The sequence below is a fragment of the Cynocephalus volans genome, chromosome 1 (assembly GCF_027409185.1).
Source record: "Cynocephalus volans isolate mCynVol1 chromosome 1, mCynVol1.pri, whole genome shotgun sequence".
NCBI classification, from domain to species: domain Eukaryota; kingdom Metazoa; phylum Chordata; class Mammalia; order Dermoptera; family Cynocephalidae; genus Cynocephalus; species Cynocephalus volans.
Genome location: NC_084460.1, coordinates 46,137,990 through 46,151,247, shown reverse-complemented (window position 1 = coordinate 46,151,247; position 13,258 = coordinate 46,137,990). Strand labels below are relative to the sequence as shown.

The 13,258-nt window shown below is 42.8% G+C and overlaps 1 protein-coding gene across 1 annotated transcript in view; it reads left to right on the top strand.

The window, feature by feature from the left end:
• The window catches only part of ATP9A (ATPase phospholipid transporting 9A (putative)), a 126,003-nt gene that overhangs the window by 39,346 nt on the left and 73,399 nt on the right, over positions 1-13,258 (top strand). Inside the window, exons 5-7 of the mRNA XM_063092336.1 lie at positions 7,423-7,481; positions 8,772-8,823; positions 10,507-10,601. Of these exons, the coding sequence (XP_062948406.1) occupies positions 7,423-7,481; positions 8,772-8,823; positions 10,507-10,601 (206 nt within the window). The remainder of the gene's footprint in view (positions 1-7,422; positions 7,482-8,771; positions 8,824-10,506; positions 10,602-13,258) is intronic.

The following is a 13,258-nucleotide window of genomic DNA, read 5'->3' as shown; positions in this document are numbered from 1 at the left end:
AAAGATTTTTCCAAAAAGACCATCAGGTTGAGCACGAGGCCACAGCTTGTGGTGTTTGGGAGTGCGGGCTGCAGAACCCCAGGTTCTGGATCCATCTCATTCTTCTCAATTAGGCCATGTTTTCTGAGCCCCTTTCTCCTGGGCAAACAGAAGAACAGACCAGGTAGGCCAGTGAGAACCTGAGGCTTGGGGAAGGTTGATTCTGAGATCCAAGAATTTGCATACAAGGCATGCTACAGTAAGAAGGTGGCTTTGAGCTGTTTGAAAAAATGTCCAAATAGAAAAGCAGGAGAAAAAAGGAAGGACAACCTACCATAAGCCAGGCAGGTGCTGGATGAGGTCTGGTCTATAATTTTTGAAACAGCCCTGTGGAGGTAGCTTTTACAGATGAAGTGGTAGGGAAGGGAAAGGTTTCTGTTTTTCACCCATCACTAGGTTCATAGCCTAGGCCCCTATGACAAGAGAACATCTTGTCTGAGATGATGTGGCCAGTCAAGGGGCAGAGCTGACATTTGAATCCAGGCATGCTGGGAAATAAAACCTCAGCCTTTAAGTCTAGACACCTACTGGGTACCAGGAGCTGAGCTCAGCACTTCTGCTTATAATATCTCAGTGACTGCCAGTGTTCAGCCTTAATACATATGCAACAGAAAGACTTTTAAGATTTAAGTCATCTTATTTATTTATTTCCCTTTATTTGGGCATCAGTAAAGTCATTTTAAAACACATTTCTGAGTCCACAGAAACCTATCAATCCAGCCTTCTCGTTCTAAGGTGGACAGACCGCTGAAAGCCACAAAGGAGAAATGCCTTTGGATAAACAAGCGTCACCTTTCCTCCTACTCAAAATTCACATTTAAAAGTATGACCGGAGACTTAAGAGCAGTTCTTAGACCTTTATGAGTTTCTATGGTTTTAATTATAGAGCTGTCTTCCCAAATTAATAGCAGTCAGTGGCTCTGGAAAGAAAGCCCCCAGAAGAGAAGGTCTTGAAGTAGTAACAGACACAGCAAAACTTAGTTGTGTTGCTTAAAAGATTTGGGTTGGGACAGGAAAGAATAATTGGTGAATAAATTATTTCTCTTCTTTCTTGTCTTCCCCAAACCAAAAGTTTAATTCTGGAGGTGGGGGGCGGGGGGGGTGGTGGACTGCTTCGATTATCACAGGTAGTGAGGGAAACTGGTTTCACATTTTCGCAAGATGAATTCCCTGTGTCTTCATACCAGGAATGCTTTCCCATACTAACTTCTGATCAGGGGCTAAATGAAGCAAGCTGATAATTAGCCTTGAAAGAAAGTGCAAACAGAAGCATAATTAACGCAATTGCGGATGCTTCTTTCCTGCTGGGGACATCTGTGCAGACAGTTAGCTGTAAGTCATAAGCCAGAATTCTGTGCAAGAGGGAGAGACTCCCTCTCGTCTTCAGCTGTTTTGTACATATGTAGTATGAAAATCCAACCTGATTGATATCTGTCCTCTTCTAGTGCTTTTAGGTAGTTCAGTAAAGCACTGTGCTCACCCTTTCCCAGTTACAGAATCACCTATAAACTCAGGATCTCGTTTCCATTTGAAGATATCTTTTTTCCAACTTAATTCAAAATCCACTTTGGACCATGATCTAGGATTGCAATTAGTGTGACTATGTTTTGAGACCTAAGGATATGCATGCTTTTCTTTTTGGGAGTTATATTCCGTTGGAGTTAATCAAAAGGTAGAATAGTGTAGGGAACATGGATTCGTTAATGGAGAATTGTTTAGCTAATAGTTAATTATCTACAGTGAAGCTCTGTATTCTTAAACACGGTACTATTTATGTTTTCAAAGTATGGACTCTATTGTCTGAACAGAGTTCTCCCATGTCTATGGGGAACACTAAGATATGCTTTGTGATTTTTTTAATGAAGAGAGTTTTTAAAGAAGGGATGGACTTTCTGATGTCACTGCAGCAGAATTACTGCAAAGGTCTTTTATGAAGGATTTCAAATTCAGCTCAGCGACAAAGAGTTCTCCTTCCCAAACTTCCCTCACTAAGATTCAGAGCATCAGCATTAATGAGTCTTATTTAAAATAGATTTTGTCAAATACTTTCTCATGCAGTCTCTGACAGATGCAGAGTTATTTCAGATCCATAAACTTCAGTTTTTTTCTTTCAAAGTACTCAGTTTCACTTTATCACAAATCATTGATGAAGTGGTGTATGGTTTAATTAAAAAAAAACCCAACAATCTGAAAAATCTCACATGCAAATCACACTATTATCTTTCCCAAAAGATCTTTGCCCCCGACAAGGTGTTAGTCTGTTTCATCGTTTTTTGGGCACCATAAGCTGGCTAGACCATTTATATATTTATTTTAAAAGCCTCTGTCAGTTATAAACTTCTTACATTTAAACTTCATCTTTTTTTTTTTTTTTTTTGTTCACATTGCCCCTACTTTAAACAAAAGCCCAGGAAGTGGTAGTGATATTTATAATACTTTTCAACCCTTTGCCTGTTTTCATATAACAGTCTTTTCTTAGGTTCTGGGGAATGCAGACAACTCTATTTGAATATGAAAATTTCAACTTTAAACCTCTGAACTCTGCTGGATCTGCAGAGGCGTTTTAATGTCAACCCCAGGAAATGTACACATGGAGCAGAATTTACAACTCATCATTGTCACAGTTAGATTAGAGTGTGAGTTAAAGAGTAATACATTAACCAGGGTTAGCGCATGGAGACTGTTGTTAGAGATCTACAAAAGCAGTCAATGCCCTGCGTGCACAATGAAAAATAGAAGTATAGCTGGAGGTGTTCGGGGTCAAAAAATAGGCCCACACAGACTAGAGCCTGGAATTTATTAAAAAAAATTCTTTTTTTTGGCAGGCTGTTCTGCAGTTTGACTGAATTGTCATTTGCTTGTTTCGACTCAAGGGAAACATCTGGTTTCTCCCTGCAACGTAGACAAACTGCTCTTATTCTGAAGCTGTCATCCATGAAAGGCATGGTTTGGGCTCAATAGGTTTGCTTATGAAAGGCTTGGGGTCCCTCTCTATAGAAATAAACAGCTCTAGTCACTGGAAGCTTGTTCCCTGTTATAAACTCCAACTGAGAGATGACTTAGGTGAAGAGACGGAAGTTGAAAGGGGTAAATTTACTAGAAGACATTTAATGATTTAGGATGTGGTGGGCAAAGAATTTTCCACTTAACTTTTGCAAAAGTCTCTTACCTAGCTTCTGTAGAGTGTCTGCAAATGTATTTAAAAATCCTCAAGCCTTGAGTTTAGCCATGTGGTGTTACGGGATCCAGAAGAGAAGAAAGATCTTAGGGGAAGATTCAAAGTTCTGTTTCTCCAGTTCATAGGACAGGGCCAAGCTTTCCTGTGTACTTTATAAAGAAGATGATACTGGGTGTTTTTCCTTACCTTTCCGACCAGCTACATAGTTATGGGGCCAGTGTGAAATGAAAATGTGGGGCATTTAAAAAAAATTACTGAGAATTTTAGGATGATAGCAATAGTGCATTTATGCAAGCAGGGGGCTTTAGTAGGCTCTGAGGGAGCCAGACGAATGAGTAAAATAGGGGTGCTTGGGAAGTGTGCCTTCCCAGTGGAGTGTTGGGAGAATGTTGTCTTTCCAATTGAATGAGCTGCAAGGAGAGTTCCTGCTCTCTTTGGAGATGGGTAATAATCACTGCAAATGGGCTGTTTTTTCTTTCTTGTGTCACTTTTTGAAGAGGCTCTGCCAGATTGCTTCTCTGTATCCTGGTTTGTTCCCCCCCCCCCCCAAGAACATTTATAGAAAGCTTAGAATAGTGGTTGATGTGATGTTAGAAATTGTGTTTTGGGCCCTTTCTACAATCTTAAGCGTTTTCTCACTGTGTGAGTCAGTCAGTCCTAGCCACTGAATGCTCGGCTCTTCCAACATATTTTTGATCACAAAATACTGACTTCTAGAAAGCAACCTGGCATGCAAAGTCTTCATTTATGGTCAGCACCTTGCATTAGCTCAGTAGAATGGGAGTCTGGGGGTCCATCTTTGTTGAAGCTGCAAAGCCAAGGCTCATCCCCCTAAAACACTGAAATGCTAATGAGTGAGCCATGGCTAGGAAATACAAACGACCTCCTGATGGTGTGGCTCCCGCGGGCCTCCTGAGATGGAGCCAGAGACCTGCTGGCTGACTGTCAGGTACAGTAGGAGTGTTGCCATGAAGGATCGGCCTGCTGGGGTTACTCAGAAACTGCTCTGCAAACACAGCGGATTAAAGGGTTTTTGTTGAGGTAGAGCAGATGGACAGAAAGAGGCAGAGTTCAAATTAACTGATCATAAATCAGGGCTCAGTTGCAGAAGGGAAAAATCTGGGCCTGGTCACTTAAAAATTTCAGCTAATTTAATTTGTTATTATTTTTCTTTTTAGAAATGCAACCTCATGCTTATTGTAAGAAAATTAATGTGAAGAATTTAGAAAATATCTATGCCAGAGAAAGAGATGAATCCCTCATATCCTCAGAAAGAATCACTGCCAGTCCTTTCAGTATAATCCTCCTGATTTTGTCCTCTGTCCTGCTAACATACACATGTATACAAAGGCAATTATTATTTAGTAAGAATTAAAACATACTCTCTTCTTTGAGTTAGATTTTAAGAGAAAACTCATAACTAGGGCTTGATGATCTGAACACAGGTGTGATCGTTTAGGTCAGGCCAGCAGCATAAATTTTAGTAATAAAACCAAAGGCAATGTGTAAATTTATGTTCGGGAAAGTTGGGGCAAGCTCAGGTGAAGGAAAAGTTCATTGGCGCTGAAGGCCATGTTGAATTTACGATCTTCCTCCCTTAAGCGCACCAGAACGGTTCATCCACGTGTGTTCTTTCTGTCGCCCCCTAGTGGAACAAGCGGAGTGGTTCAAGCAGTCAAAGAATTCTGCCGATCAGTCCCTCTCTCTTTACTCATTTCTAATCATCTAACTGTTTGGTTTAGTGGATGTTCTCCTGTCCCTCTGTAAATATAAAGACTGAAGCCCAAGATATAATGAAACTTGAGGCTTAGTGGGTCTGTCTGTAGCACACCAGGGTTCAGGCCATAGGGCTGAATTTAGCATCATATTTTATGAAAATGAGGCATCATGAGATGCTAGATGTTCACTTAGTAGCATGATATCCTCACACCAGGGGAGTCCAGAAGTCCTAGCAGCAATTGTGGGTTGGTCTAGCTCGTCACCAAGCTTTCTACAAATTGAGTGCTTCTTGCTGAGTGCTTTCTAGAAGTCAGTAGTATTCGTATGCAGACCCTTTGGTGCCAGTTCTACTTATAATGACAAAATTTAATGAAATACAAAAATGAGTTAAGATCAAACCCGGTGGAACCTATTGAAGAGAGTTGTGTCAATAGAAATAATTTGAATGCTTTGAAAAATCTCAGTAGTGGTGAATTAAAAAACACATGGCATTAAATTATGTTCAAAGTGTAGAACTGTGAGAAATTGTGGAAATGTAGAGTTGTGCACTCAGATTATTTCATAAGTGTCAAGCTCTTCATAAAGCTAGAGAAGCAGAGGTAGGAGTCCTAGTGAGTGAGCACTGGGTATTTGTTGAATGAATGACTACACTGAGGGGAGCGCAGGTTCCTGATTCCCATTTCGCTCTTGCTATGGGACATGTACTTACTGAAGGGGTTTGAAGATCATTGTTTATAATGTCTCAGCTGAACATTTGCAAGTTAAATGTGCTTACTACAAGACACCAGGAATGTAAAGATTTTACAGTGCTCCCTTGTGTAAAAATTGGGCCCATCCCTAGAATAAAGGCCCATGTCCTCTCCGGCCTTGCTCACAGGGGGCTGCATCACCTGGCCCCGACCAGCGCCTCCACCTTCATCTTTTGCTGTTCCTTGCCTTCCACGTGGTGCTTCAGGTCTTGCTGGAGGTGTCCAGCCTTGGGTCATGTGCATGCCATGCCCCCCTCGCAGGCACCCCTTTCTCGCATCTCACGCCACCTCCTCACCTGTTATTGGCACCCAGGGTGTCATTTGTCTGGTTAATTCCAATCTAAGCTCTGATGCAGAGAGTTTGTTGACACCTACCCCTCCAGGTCCCCACTCCCATCTGTTCCCTGTGTGTTTATTGCCTCCTGCTCTCCACTTGAATCTGAGTTCTGGGTATCCCTAGCTTTAGAACACCTGGCATATAGCAGGCTCTCAGTTAATATTGCTTGAATGTTGAGTGAATAATCAGTGCCTTCTGTGTGCTGGGCACTGCTCCAGGTCCACCTTCAGAGGGGGAAGTTTCCCCCCTTTCTGCTCCCCGAGGACCCAGGACTCACTGCTGTCGCATCATGTGCCACTTTGCACCGACAGCATCTCTCTGGCTGGTGTTCTCACCAGGTCGTGTGCTGCCAACCAGAGCCTGCGCACCATAGTCAGCTCTCCATTTGTTTTTGTATGGCCAGAGAGCTAAGGGTGATTTTCACATTTTAAAATGTAAAATGTAAATGTACAGAAGACTATCAGAACAGTTGTTGCAGGAGTCAAGGACATTGTCTCTTGGCACTCTTCAGTTTCTGGCCCTTCACAGGACAAGTGTGTCCACTCCTGTGCCAGGCTCTGGGCTTTTTAAGGCTTTGGGGACTTTCATCTTTGAACCCCCAGGATGTAGCACTCAATGGTGTTTTTTGAGTTGAACTGAACTCATGACTTCTTACTCCATACTCGGAGTTAGATGTGAGTGTGATTCCTGGTGCTGATGGGTTCTAGCTCTGAGACTTGGGGAGGATGGAGTGTCCTAGGCCTGCTTTCCTTCTCTGAAAACTGGAGATGATAATAGTACCTTCTTCTGATTGCTGTTGATGGATTGAACGAAGCCATCAATCTCTGTACAGTGCTTAGCACAGAATGAGTGTGTTTGATGTTAGCTTTTAATGTTTATCCAGATAAACATTCAGCAAAAGTTACATAGTCTGATCGTAATCCTATAAACCAAACTGTAGAGCAATTGTAAATTAAAAAGTAAATCAGTCCTTTTGGGTTAGCTTCTTTCTTTGTGGTGGTGTTGAAAATTAAGAGTTGACTTTTTCCTCATGGATCTGACTCTTAATTTTCAGCCCTATTTCTGGTTTTTTTTTTTTTTTTTTTTTTTGAGGCTGATTAGAGTCTTATGGTGCTGATTTTAAAAAGCTTCTAAGTCACTGTTAAGACAGACTGTCTTTCTCAAAGGGCATGGGTTATTCCAGTGCCCTGTGAAGTGGGGATTTAATTTTTGGAGCCGTCACTGCAGCAGGTTAACTTTTGCTTAGAGAGACAGGAGATAATGACACTGGGGGAGAGGGAAGTGGCAGGTGGGGGCACACACACTTCTGGGTGTACTGTAAATATGACTTTGTGACTGGTGGATGCTCAACAAAGACATACTGAATTGAAGCGAATTAAGACAGTGATGTGTCTTTGCAGGGACGGTAAAGGTGAAGAGTTCCAGCATCCAAGTTGGAGATCTCATCATTGTTGAAAAGGTGAGTGGAGCCTCCAAGCTTGTCACAGGCTGGGCTGCTGTCAGTATGTGCAGCCAGGATGTCTTTGCCACCACTGCATGGATCCTAACATGTAATTTGTGTATCTGGTAGACAAATTGAATGATGCTTTTTGGGATTCCATCCAGCAGCTTTGCCTGGGGAGAATAATTTCTTTCCCAAGCAACACATACAAGATACTTTTTTAAAGTTTGTGTGAGCTGATTAGCCAGCATTCCTGTTTACGAACACAAGTACAAGTTTTGATTTCCTGTTCGATGTGTTTGTTTTGGGATTTAAAAAAAATAATAATCCATCATAAAATCTTTCCTAGAATACTGCTTGCTACATAGACACTTAAAAATATTTACCTAATTTACCTTTTGAGCAGTTTCAGCCTGCATTTTCTGACTTAAACATTGTGCTTGTCTACTGTTTTATAGGGAGCAGAGGTTAAGTGTAACACGAGAACGTTAAAAAGGCCAAAAATGCACTTTTAAAAATAGCAGTGTTAATATGTTTGTTACTTCAGCAAACACTCGTATCTTTTTCTTCTGTGTATATTTGGAAGGTATTGGATTTTGGGGTGGCCCTGGAGAGTCTTGGAATAATATTTGATTAGAAAAGAGTTGTGTCTTAACTTGTTTCTGTAGGAATTGAACTCTGTGCTCTTTTAAAAGGATTAAATCCAAGAACTCAAAGTCGATTTGAGGTGAAGTGAAATGCTTTCGGGTGGCAGCTCAGAACCACACAAACCCTCTTTATGTTATCAAGTACTTTTCTGTTCATGATTAAACGGGGGCTTCTGTTGGCTTCTCTCTTTTTTTGAGAATGGCTTGTGTTACTTCTTACTACTTTACTTCCTTATTAAAATTCCACTGCAAGCCAGACATCAAGCTGGAAAATTGGTGGAAACAGAAAGCATGAGCAGAGCGTGTCTGTCTTGAATATCAGCAGACACCCTGGAAGACAGCCAGCCGGGGTAGTGGGCTTTCGCTCCCGTGTCCCCTGGCTGTAATTTCAGGAGGGAATGGTTGGACTCGCCAGCAAACTAGAAGCTCTCTTTCCAAGATAAGATTTTAGTAGAGGATTAGTAAAGTAACAGCTGTGTGCAAGATTTTTCAGATTCAAAACAAAATAAATCCCCAAATCTGCCTTTGACAAAGGAAGAGACTTAAAAGAGGCTGTGGATTTGGGTCGTTCCCCACCTCCTCCGACCTGAGGGGTTGGGGTAGGGGCGTACAAACCCTTGCACATAGATATTCACAGTAACAGGCTTTCTATTCATAACAGAACCAGCGGGTCCCTGCTGACATGATCTTCCTGAGGACATCAGAAAAAAATGGTAAACATCTGAGATCAATTTGGAAAATAACCATTAACCTTTCAGTGGTAATTTGGCAAAATAGTCATTTGACAGAAGTTGATTATCATTTTGGAGCCCTAGAGGTGAGTCAGAAACATCTTTTTTAATAGAACAGTTGTCTTTTCAGAAAGTGTTTTTGGGGCTCGCAAGCCAATAGATTTTGATCATGTAAAAGATACAGTGACTTGGATGCCCATGGACTCACAGCTGGTAAAATCACACATGCAGTTGCCTGGGTTTTTCTCTCTGGGCTACGTTAAACCCAACTTCAGGAGGTGGTGGAACGAGGAAGTGTCTGTAATAATAGAAGCAAACAGAAATCCTCTCTCTTCTAAGGCCACACCAGGCAGTGTGGGATGAGATGGGGCAGGAGAGAAACTGGGCAGAGAGGTGGGTGCCTTTTTTGTCCTTGCTCATGAGTTGCGGAGCTGTGCCCACCGCGCCCACCGATTGATTTATTGTCACAACCAGTGTTTGCGGGAGTGAATCTCTCTCACTCCTGGCTGTCACCATTGTCTGCCCACCCTATCCATTGACTCAAAATTGCCATACTTTTAATTTTTGTTATTTAAGTTGTTCTGAGGAAACAAGGTTGTTTCCTTTTTCTTGCTTATCTGACACAATTGGAGGTTTCTCAACATCTGAAAAATTTCCATTCATGTTCCTTTGAGATTGCTGTGACCTATTTTATTATGAATCAAATGAAAGTACAAATAACATTTTATGGCAATAATATATTAGAAGTTAGGAGACGGGATGGAAGGCACTAGATTAAAACAGTCTTCTTTTAAAAACCGCAGCTTTGTCCTCAAATTGGTTCTTGTGTCCTATGCAATGAAGACGGAGGATTGTGGATCAGGGCCCCCAATTATGGATTAGGACACCTGATATGCTCTCCCTTTCTTCCAAAAAAAGAGTATTTTACCTTAATAGTTCTTAGAAGTCTTACCTGCAGTGTCAGTGAATTGAATACATTTTCTGTCTGATGAAATACATAGCTAATTGCATGGGCTTGTGTGTAAGACTGAAATACACATCTACAAAACGTGTAGGCCAATGATAACAGCGGACCCTGTGGTACCACCATCCCTGGGTCAGTGCTGTTCTGAGCACTTTGCACAGATCAACTATTTTATTCTCATAACATTCTTGCGAGGTTGATGCTGTTACTATCCCCATTTTTACACAGGAGGAAACAGGTTCAGAGAGGATAAGTAACTGCCTAAGGCACAAAGCTACTAGTAAGCAGTAGAGCCCAGACCTGCACCCAGGCAGCCTGACTCCTGAGAATGTGCTCAGAACCCTTGCCCAGGATGACCTCTAATGCTGCTTGCCTTGTGCTGGCCACCCAACCCTTACAGCAAGCTTGTGAGGTCTATGTTTCTCCCCATTTTATAGACCAGGACACACTGTGGCTTAGCAAGTTCAGAAACTAGCCTAGCATCCTGCTGTGAGTGAGCAGTGGAAGGAAGATTTGAACTGAGATCCCTCTGACCCCAGAGCTTATGGGGGAAGGAGCAAATAGTGTATTCATTTTTCCTATTGTTCCCTGGCCATTGACTGGCTGTTTTTACAAGGACCAGAGCAGGAGCTGCCCAGAGCTGGTAAGGGAAGGATTCTCAACTTGCAGGTGAGCAGATGGTCCCCAACTTCCTCCTACAGGGTCTTGCTTCTTGCGGACGGATCAGCTGGATGGGGAGACAGACTGGAAGCTGCGGCTTCCCGTGGCATGCACGCAGAGGCTCCCCACGGCTGCCGTGAGTAACTCTCCCTGTGCAGAAGCAGCCCCTGCCAACCGTGTCCTTGCAGGGCTCTCAAACTCAGATATGCCCTTGGGGGCCAGACGGTGGGGGTGGGTGGGGGGATGAGGAGACTCAAATGTGAAGTGGGGCCAGTTGGGGAGTGTGGGGTCCTGAAGAGCCTTGAGTGCTTCTTGGTTTTCATTAGTGTGAACATGCCAAATACAGACCCTGCATGCAGGGAAGCTCAAAATCCTAAGAAACTCTGGCAAGGTACCTGGGAAAAAAGAAAAGATAAGAGCATGTCCTTCCTCTGTCCAAAGCTTCCAAAGGCTTCTCATCTTAGTGAGAATCAATTCTAGGGTCCATGCTGTTGTCCTCAGCCCCGTGCAGTCTGTTCTCAGGGTTCTTCCATGTTGTAGCATATATCAGATGGTTGTTCCTGAGTAGCATTCCATTGCATATTGAATGGATAACATTTTGTTTATTTGTTCATCCATCAGTGGATTCTCGGTTGCTTCTACCTCTTGGCTATTGTGAATAATGCACATGCTGTGCAAATATCTCTTCGAGTCCCTGCTTTCAGTTCTTTTGGGTTTATACACAGAAGAGGAGCTGCTGGGTCATATGGACTTTCCTTTCTTGTCTAAGGGGATGGCCACAGTAGTTGGCCAAATGTAATTTAAATGCTCAGAATTGGCATGCCCACATGTAGTCTGGAAGGATTAAGTGGAACATGGAAGCTTTTCCTGTGTTTGTGTCACATGCATTGATGCTACTCCTTATCCGTGAGGAAGGAGCAGGAGGGAGAAAGTTCTGTGTCTTAATATTGAGTTAACATAATAATAGATGTGGCCACGGTACTAATGATTTTTCATGGCTAATAAAAAGTGAAAGAGCACGATCATTGCTGTTAATTTTTAAACCAGGAATTCTAGAGCAGTGAGTTTCTTTCTTTCTTTTTTTTTTTTTTTGTCTTTTTCGTGACTGGCACTCAGGCAGTGAGTGCACCGGCCATTCCTATATAGGATCCAGGATCCGAACCCGCGGCGGGAGCATCGCCGCGCTCCCAGCGCCGCACTCTCCCGAGTGCGCCACGGGCTCGGCCCAAGCAGTGAGTTTCTAACTGCAGTCCAGGAGCCCCTGGGAACTTTTAGAAGGCACCGTCATGCCCGTGAGATGGAGCTAACCTAATGAGCAGGCTCTGATTTTGTCTGGGGAATGTGTTTACTTCCTGGTTAGAGTTCACCAAGAGAAAGATTCTGGTCCTCAAAATGACTTGAAGGTTCTAGAGACAGTTTAGAAGAGCTTCAGATTGAAGATGCCATTACCTTCCTCAGCATGGAGTTGCATTTCTTGGTGTGTGCTTTGGAAGTGTCACCCAGTTTAATAAATGCTCACTTTGCCCTTCGTCTGGTCCAGGCCTTGGCTGGGGCTCAGAGAGAGGTGAGGTACCGCTGTGTCTATGGCAGGGAGCTCTTGGCCTTGTGGGCTTAGGGGGCCTGAGTGGGGAGCAGCATTTCATTTAACTTTTAAATATAAAATTTTAGATGAAAAAATTATATAAAATGCTTACACAAGTAATACACGAGTGTATTCTTGTTAAAAGAAAAAAATCAAACTGTACAGAAAGCTATTGAAAAAAAAGTGAAAAGTCTTGCTCACTGTCTCTACCCCAGATCTTTTCCTCCCAGAGGGGATCATGTAAAGTTGGTGGTGGTCTTTCCAGATCTTTTTCAGTGAACTGACTTATAAACATGCACACGCAGAGTGTTTGCGGGTTGTGGTTTTACGTAAATAGGATCAGACTGTATTTGTTGTTTTGCAGCTTTTTTCCCCTCCACATTTAACGTGTCTCTGGGCCTTTTCTTACCAGTACACAGAGGCTGCAGCGCAAACATGTATGCATAAGGTGCCTCCTAGTTAGTTATCGGGAGTGCAGGCTCTGTCTGAGGGGTGGCTAGTAGCTTTTACTCAACTCCAACCCTTGTTGCCAAGTGTGTCATTGGCCCGAGTTAGCCTGACCACCTGATTGTTTTTGGATGAGAACCCAGAAACCCAGATTTTCATGCAAAGTCACTCAAATTTTACATGTTGGTAGTTAATTGAAAATTCAGAGCACACTCTTATTCTTTTTTGCATCTGCATAATATTGAAGATGTGGACATCATAATGTATCCATTTTCTATCCCTTAATATTTTGGGGCAATTTCTATCCCTTAATATATTTGGACAATTTTATCTAGCACTTTATAATCAGGTATCTTGGTGATAAAGTAAGATTTATCTAGAAGGGAATCCTTGCTTCCCTTTTTTCTATAAACTATCCTACCTCTCTTTTAAGAGGTCGGGTGAGGGTGAGGTAAAAAGAAACTTCCAGATGTCAGGGCTGGGACATGTCACAACAGGCTACCAGCAGGAACTGTAGTTTTTGGATGAGAGAAGTGCTGGTAGCTCCGCAGGCTCGCGTGAAGGGCCAGGATGCCCTGTGCCTGCAGAGGTTGTGGACTTGGGTCACGTTGTCAGGATGAGCAGTGCTGGTTCTGAAAGAATTTTGTTAAAGCGAAAAGGAAGTAAGAAGAATCAGGAAAGGGGAGAGAGGAGAAGGAACAGAGCAGGTAAGTAGGTGGAAGGTCAGAGTTGGGTTCAGCGACAGCAGAAAGGGCCTCAGGGTC